Source organism: Adiantum capillus-veneris, chromosome 27, assembly GCF_014529385.1.
Source record: "Adiantum capillus-veneris isolate H3 chromosome 27, ASM1452938v2, whole genome shotgun sequence".
Taxonomy (NCBI): Eukaryota; Viridiplantae; Streptophyta; class Polypodiopsida; order Polypodiales; family Pteridaceae; genus Adiantum; species Adiantum capillus-veneris.
Genome location: NC_140957.1, coordinates 131,299,031 through 131,306,324, shown reverse-complemented (window position 1 = coordinate 131,306,324; position 7,294 = coordinate 131,299,031). Strand labels below are relative to the sequence as shown.

At 43.0% G+C, this 7,294-nt stretch overlaps 1 protein-coding gene across 1 annotated transcript; it reads right to left on the bottom strand.

The window, feature by feature from the left end:
- Window positions 1–249: 249 nt before the first annotated feature.
- On the bottom strand, window positions 250–3,250 carry LOC147422772 (uncharacterized). The gene is made up of 2 exons (XM_086503090.1): window positions 2,505–3,250; window positions 250–286 (listed from the first exon to the last, which is right to left on the bottom strand). Exons 1-2 carry the CDS (start codon window positions 3,248–3,250, stop codon window positions 250–252), a joined length of 783 nt encoding a protein of 260 aa, XP_086359216.1.
- Window positions 3,251–7,294: the final 4,044 nt, after the last annotated feature.

The following is a 7,294-nucleotide window of genomic DNA, read 5'->3' as shown; positions in this document are numbered from 1 at the left end:
GATGCAGTAAAACGTTTTGAGATTTTCATAGTGGACACAATTTTGGTGTTGCACCTCTTGTTATTTATTTAACATAATAATTATATATTATTTTCAATAATCCCCCTCTATTGAAGAGAAAGTTGTAGTAACAAAAAAAATTCATCGCAAGAAAGGAATTACATGTGTTCTCTCTGGTTATGGATAACTCTCTTCTTTGTTCCCCTATCTTCAGACCTTTCAAGTTTACTTGGATCTATGGATTGTCCATTATTTCTTTAACTTCTTTTGACCAAAGTTTGCAAACCTGACCAAGAGCATTGAGTGATTATAAATGCATAAAAAATTAATTATCCTCATTGTCACTTGAACCAATTTCATTCCCCCTCTCTTCTACAACATTCAACTCAAATTAAGTTACATCACGTTGAGCTTTTTGACTTGGTGCAAAAAATATTCAAGGAGGAAAATTTTGGGATAAAGGGTCTTTCTCTCTCTCTCTCTCTCTCTCTCTCTCTCTCTCTCTCTCTCTCTCTCACACACACACACACACACACACACACACACACACACATAATTTATATGGATGTTCTATAGAAACACCCACCAAGCAAGACCAATTGCATAAATTTTGGCTACCAGTAATTAGCTAGTTCACCTTGCGGAACAAGGTTTTAAAAATGGCTTTTTCTCTCAGTAGTGTTGACAGTGAAACAAAAACGAGTTGCGCAAGGTAAAGTATATTTTTGCTTTTAACACAAGTCTCGCGAAATATTTTGTACAAAGCCTCAATTATATTCAATTAGAAGAGGAAAGTTCTAGTAGCACACATGAGTGTAGCGGGTTGTATCTTATGGTGCAGATGAGCTAGGGGGAGAAATTGGGGGCATTGGCTAACCCCTATCTAGATTTGTAACCTTTTCAACATTTCTTTTGGCTGTCTTGAAGAAATTGTTTGCAGGTTGGATAAGTTGATACTTCTACAAATGAGTTCAAAATTTAGGCACAACAAGGAAATCTATCTGCAACAATATGCTTGGAAGGCCTACAAGAAGTTCTCCTGCATACTAGAATTTGATGAGCAACTGGAAAGGAAGTTAAAACAAGAAGTGGGGCCTCAATTGGTGCTCTAAACAATGGGTGTACATGTTAGGATAGATATTTCACTCTGGAATATGTGGAGACTGGTGTACCCGTGGGCTTGCTAGTCTCAAAGGATAGAAACAATGTTCAAGCAAAAAATGGAGGAAAACTCCAACCCCTTTGTCATACCGTTAAAGAAACTTACTTTATCTCTTGTATCAATCAGATGCAAGATGTTTCCAATGGCCCCTGCATCTTCTCCAAAAAAATCGTAGATGGCATCTTTGGAAGGATCTTATGCTTAAGATCTACTCTGGAGGGAGATTAGTTATGGCTTTTGCCTGCCTAGAACTCTAGCTTGTTTTTCTTTTGAAGGGATGTCTCTCTCCCCACGTGTGAGGAAAAGTTGTATTTAATTTTATTTTCTTTAATATATTTCATGTCCTCTAAAAAAAAAGGACCAGCTGAATAATTCCTGGCTGCCAGTAAGCTAGTTCAGCTTGTAGAACAAAATCAATCGCATTGGTTGACAATAACATAAATGATTTCAAGATGTTCTCTGTGTTGAGGACAAATTGGATGGGGGAACTACCCAATGTGGGCTTATCTGATGACGCATGTTCTTGTGTACAATGTTGTGCAAGACATTGATTCACATCCACCTTCTATGGATACAAGATCTATTGAGGATGTTGCGGGTTCTAGCATGTTTGTTGCTGTTAGAGTTGGTTTTGCCTACAACTATGCAATCTTGTTGGGATATTAAAGATGCTTAGGCGCATGCATTGATTGCATTATGTGTGAAACACAATATCACTCCTCACATTTATCAATAAAATCAATGACAAAGGCTTGGGATACTTTGATTGGTCTTTATGTAAGTTGCAATAAGGCTAAAATTACATTACTGTATAAAGAGCTCGAGTCAAAGATTATGCAAGAGGAAGATGACATGGATACTTTTCTTGCTTGTGTCGAGGATATCATTCAAAAACTCGTTTTTGCAAGTGAAGTTATTTTTGACAGATAATTTGTGCATATTTTTCTTGATGCATGTGCACGTTGCTATTACAAGAGTCACTTTCAAGAAAGAAAATGGCTGAATATCATGCACTTGAGCAGGCTTTTGTTGGAGGTGGTAACCAATGCAACCACTTCTCGTGGTTATTTTGTGAGTTGTAGATCATCTCTCGTATCTAATGCTTTTGCTGGCATCAACTTCTCTAGGAATTTTGGTGAAAAAGGCAAGAAGAAGATGCATGCTGTAATGGAAATGGCCTAAGAACTTTGAAAGTAGCGGAATTAAGAAATTAGATAAAGCACTCTTGTGAGGTTAATTTGTGAGTACAGCGGGTGAACTTAATTGATGATAGCAACATAAACATGGTACTTAGTTAACTTGGCATGAAAAATACTTTTGCAAGAGAGAGAGTTTAGAGAACATGACAACAGTCGAGGACAGTTGAGAGCTTAATGCAGGGGCTGCTGCGTGCACTGATCGCTTGAGGGCAGCGTGCGCTGCGTCCCTGGAATGCTTGCTGGCATTGACGTCCAGCTGATGGCAGGCCGATCTGAGCCGATGGGCGGCTGCCTGTATCTTGGCGCGTGTCATGTGAGGCATCCGCAGGGCCTGGCCCGTGATGCGCAGCGCCCACTGCAGCCGGCCTAGCTGGCGCTCAGCGTCCTCAGCCATGTGCTGGAGGGAGGTGCAGACGTCGAGAAAGCTCAGCACCTCGTCTGCGCGCTCTCGAGGTATAGCTGCTAACTGTGAGTTGAGCTGTGCATAGGGATCTAGAGAAGGATGTTCCTGTGTAGATGAGGGGGTATGGATAAGGAGCGAGGCAAGGGAGGAGTGGGTGGCGAGCGTGCAGGCACAGGCGTCGATCACCCAGTTGAGATGGGCGCTGCCATTGCCGATCTGCAGCTGCAGCTGCTGCGCCCATGCGGCCAGATCGGCCTCAAAGCTGCATGTCCCTATTGCTGCGCCTGAGTAGAGTTTCTGCTGCTGCGGTGGCAGAGGGCTAGCAGTGCTTGTGCTTGTGCTTGTGCTGCTGATCCTGCGGAAGGAGTGCTGAACCAGCAGAGTCAGACGGCTTCCAGAACCCATTTCACTCACTTGGAGTCTAGCTTGTTGTGAGAAGAGAGCGTGAGATAGCGATGAAACTTGAAAGGATTCGGGCACAGCCATCTGATTTTAAATGTGCGCAGCTTCATTGGATGAAGCTAAAGGTGATTGTGGGCTCCACGTCGTACGTACCATGCATCGCAGCAGCTGACTCTACATGATTTGGAAATTGAGAGTCTTGCCTAGGCCCTAGGGAGGTGATCGAAAAGCAATCGACTATCCATTTTTTCCACGAGGCAATTCTCTTTTTTTAGTGGTCGCAGTCGCATCAGGATTCAGAGCTCCACCATCCCTCTTTCATCTCAAGCTCAAAAGCAAACCCACATCATTTCAGTGTGTGCATCCAACAGTACACTTTAACCTTTGAGGCGAGGCCTCACGTCATTGTTTACTCCCTATTACAGGCTGCACCTTTGAAGTTTGCAAGTACAATATAGCCCACAAAGATATCTATTATCACCTTGTTGCCCCATTCCAAATCATGTCCCTGAAGGACCCACATCACTGGCACGCAGCCCGGCCCGAGCCTCGGCCCTCGTCACTATATCGCACGGCTCTGGCCAGGGGGGATCTAGGGCCCAAATTTGGGGGCGCAAGGCTGCTTTAATCTCTGCCGTCGGATCACAAAGTGAACTAGGGGGTGAACTGAGGGTGAACTAGGGTTGAACTCGGGGCAAAAATGGCACCCAAAGTTCACTCCTAGTTCACCCCCCTAGTTCACCCCTAGTTCACCTGCCTTGCGGGGTGTGGGTCGAACCTGGGACGTCTCGGTTGCCACATGAATGCCCTACCACCACACTAGCGCGTGTCGTTGTCCATGTTGGCATGGCACATGATCATACCCTAGTTTAAGCGCCCCTAGTTCACCCACCCCTAGCTTACCCGTCCTTAGTTCACCCTCAGTTCACCCCTAGTTCACTTTGTGATCTGACGGCGGAGATTAAAGCCGTCTCGCGCCCCAAATTTGGGCCCTAGATCCCCTCTGGCTTAGAGCCGTGCCATATAATGACGAGGAGCCCCGGCCTTAATTTGGAGGCCATTTTGGGCGTCATTAGCATCTTAGGCATCAAATGAAGCTTAGGATGGGCCATAAAGGCTTCACCATGAATCTTTTGTATTGGGCTAAGCGCAAGTATAAGGAGTAAGGTGACACACACACGCGCGTGCGCGCACATACACACACACACATATGCATGCATAATGTGAACTTGTGGTATAGTCTATTTAGTAGTATGCGTATAGGTGTTCTCACTTATTACTGATTACAGGTCCCTGGAGGCTGGAGTATTAATCAATAATGCGTCTCATGATTTTGCATTTTAATTTTTCGGCCAACCATTGAGGTTCGTGAGTGGTGAGTCGTGACTCGCAGCCTCGCAGTGCACTTGCCACTCACTCCTAATTTTTGACTCCTTGAGTCGTCTTCTTCGAGGATGCTCGAGCTCCTTGCTTGCTGGTGATTATCTCATGTGCATAGAGTAAGGCCTAGGCACTAGTGACTCCTCTCTCTCAAGCATGCTGATTCCTGATCCATCCTCTCCTGAGTCCTCATGCATTCTCGATTGCATGGATTTTGTCATGGTAGAAAGAGACAACGATGGTTCATATGAAGGCTTGTATAATAGGTATTTGTGCCATCTATCAACTTTTGTGATTATGCACAACAATATAATATGCACACACACACACACACACACAGAGACCTGCATAGGCCTCGTTGCAACGTGCAGGTTTTACTCTAGATTGTATGTTTGCTACTCAATGAGCTCTAATCTCTTAATGATGCTGTTGTCCCATAATGCAGGGCCACAACCACCATTAGAGGACTTGCTACTGGTCTCTTAATCCGTGAACCAAGTCAACTCGGGTTGTAGAGGATGAAGGACCTTTGTTTCCTCGTGTTTTCATACTAGAGTAACATGAAGGTGAAGTTTGCAACCCTAAGGACACTACTGAGGCATTTGAAATGGCTACAACATCAAGCGCTTTTTTGGTTGCACTACAACACGTCGCATGAATATCGACACGTGTATCGACAACAATAAGTTTGTTTTAAGAATAAAAAGCCCTGTATAAGCGTCGATATCAACGTCGTTATCGTATTGTTGGTATGAGAACGCGAGTATACTTATCATCCGAATAAACGGTGCAATGAGCGTAGGTATACCCGTTGAAATAAGCGCCAATTTTTTTTTTCATTCCAATGCTGATAATAGTGTGCATATCGATGCCTATTGCAAGGGATATACCAGATCTAGACTATTCTGACACCTGTACCGGCACCAAAACCTACAAAATTGTTTCTGGGCAGAGAGGGCTGGGAACTGATGCTGCATGTACTATAACACCAGGAACCAACCCTCTCTTCCTAAAGGAAGAGTGCAAAAGCAACCGCACTCCACCTAAAGTTTGACGCTGAAGAGCGAGACGTACATTCAATAAAAATGATTAAAATTGTAAGTATAACAAAACCAAAAATAAGAATCTTAAACATGACAAGTTTTCAAAAATATAACCATAACCTCGACTCCCAAACCATAGCCACATTGACATGAAGATTTTCTAACCATAACTAAAACATGACTTGAAAACCGCAAGTATAACATTATGAACGTTTTCAAGCAGGAATTGTACCACGATTTGAAAATCATAACCATAATGACAAGAAGATTCTTAAACCATAAATGTACCATGATTCAAAAACTGTTACGATATTCACAACATAATTGCAAAACCATAACCATGACCTGATTGCCATACCATAACCATAGCGTGATTGCCAAACCATATTTGCAAATCCGTAAAGTGATTGCCAAACTATATTTGCAAAACCATAACCATAACCTGCTTGCCATACCATAACCATAACCTGATTGTCAAACCATATTTGCAAAACCATAACCATAACCTAATTGCCAAACCATATCTGCAAAACCATAACCATAACCTGCTTGCCATACCAAAACCATAACATGATTTCCATACCATAATTGCAAACCCATAACCATAACCTGATTGTCATACCATAATTGCAAAACTATAACCATAACCTAATTGCCATATCATAATCATAATCGTAAACTAAATGAAAAACCATAAACATAAACGTCAAATTGTACATGTATACAATGAATGAGCACAACTGTATCAACATGACCACAACTACAAAAAATTACATATATAGAGGATGTCACCCTCATTGTCATATAATATAATATCTAACTTTTCCAAATGATTTTCACATATTAAATTGATCACTTAATATGGGAAGGTAAAAGAGGAACATGAGTTAGGATATAGGTAAGTGCTTCTAGACCTATCTCAATAGGGGACCAAAAGGAGAAATGGTTGCATCTCAATAGGGATCCAAAAGGAGACGGTCTACCAAAGAGCAATGTGCAAAAAGTGCTTCTAGATTTACCTCAGCAAGGGACCAAGAGGAGAGATGGTCCCTCGAGGACCCACATCACTGCGACTCAACCCCCCCGCCCCAGTCTCTGGCCCCAGCCCCGGCCTTAAATTGGAGGCCATTTTGGGCGTCATTGGCATCTCAGGCATCAAATGAAGCTTAGGATAGTCCATAAAGGCTTCACCATGAATCTTTTGTATTGGGCTAAGCCCAAGTATACGGAGTAAGATGTCACATACACACACACGCACACATGTGCACGTACACACACACACACACACATATACATGCATACTGTGAACTTGTGGTATAGTCTATTTAGTAGTATGCGTATAGGTATTCTCACTTATTACTGATTACAGGTCCCTGGAGACTGGAGCTGCATTAATGAATAATGCATCTCATGATTTTGCATTTCAATTTTTCGGCCAACAATTGAGGTTCGTGAGTGGTGAGTCGTGACTCGCAGGCTTGCAGTGCACTTATGACTAGCTCCTGATTTTTGACTCCTTGAGTCGTCTTCTTTGAGGATGCCTCAGACTTGCTTGTGATTATCTCATGCGCATAGCACAAGGCCCAGGCACTAGTGACTCCTCTCTCTCAAGCATGCTGATTGTTGAGCCATCCTCTCCAAGTCCTCACGCATTCTCGACCCAGACCCGTGCATCTTTTTTTTACTCTACCTACTAATCCCTACC

What these genes read in the sequence shown, in the direction of transcription:
- LOC147422772 (XM_086503090.1), bottom strand. Translation starts at nt 3,250, where the DNA reads ATGGCTGTGCCCGAATCCTTTCAAGTTTCATCGCTATCTCACGCTCTC. An exon ending in CTGTCCTCGACTGTTGTCAT is followed by an intron (nt 287 to 2,504) that starts GTTCTCTAAACT and finishes GCTCTTGGTCAG; the next exon opens with GTTTGCAAACTTTGGTCAAA.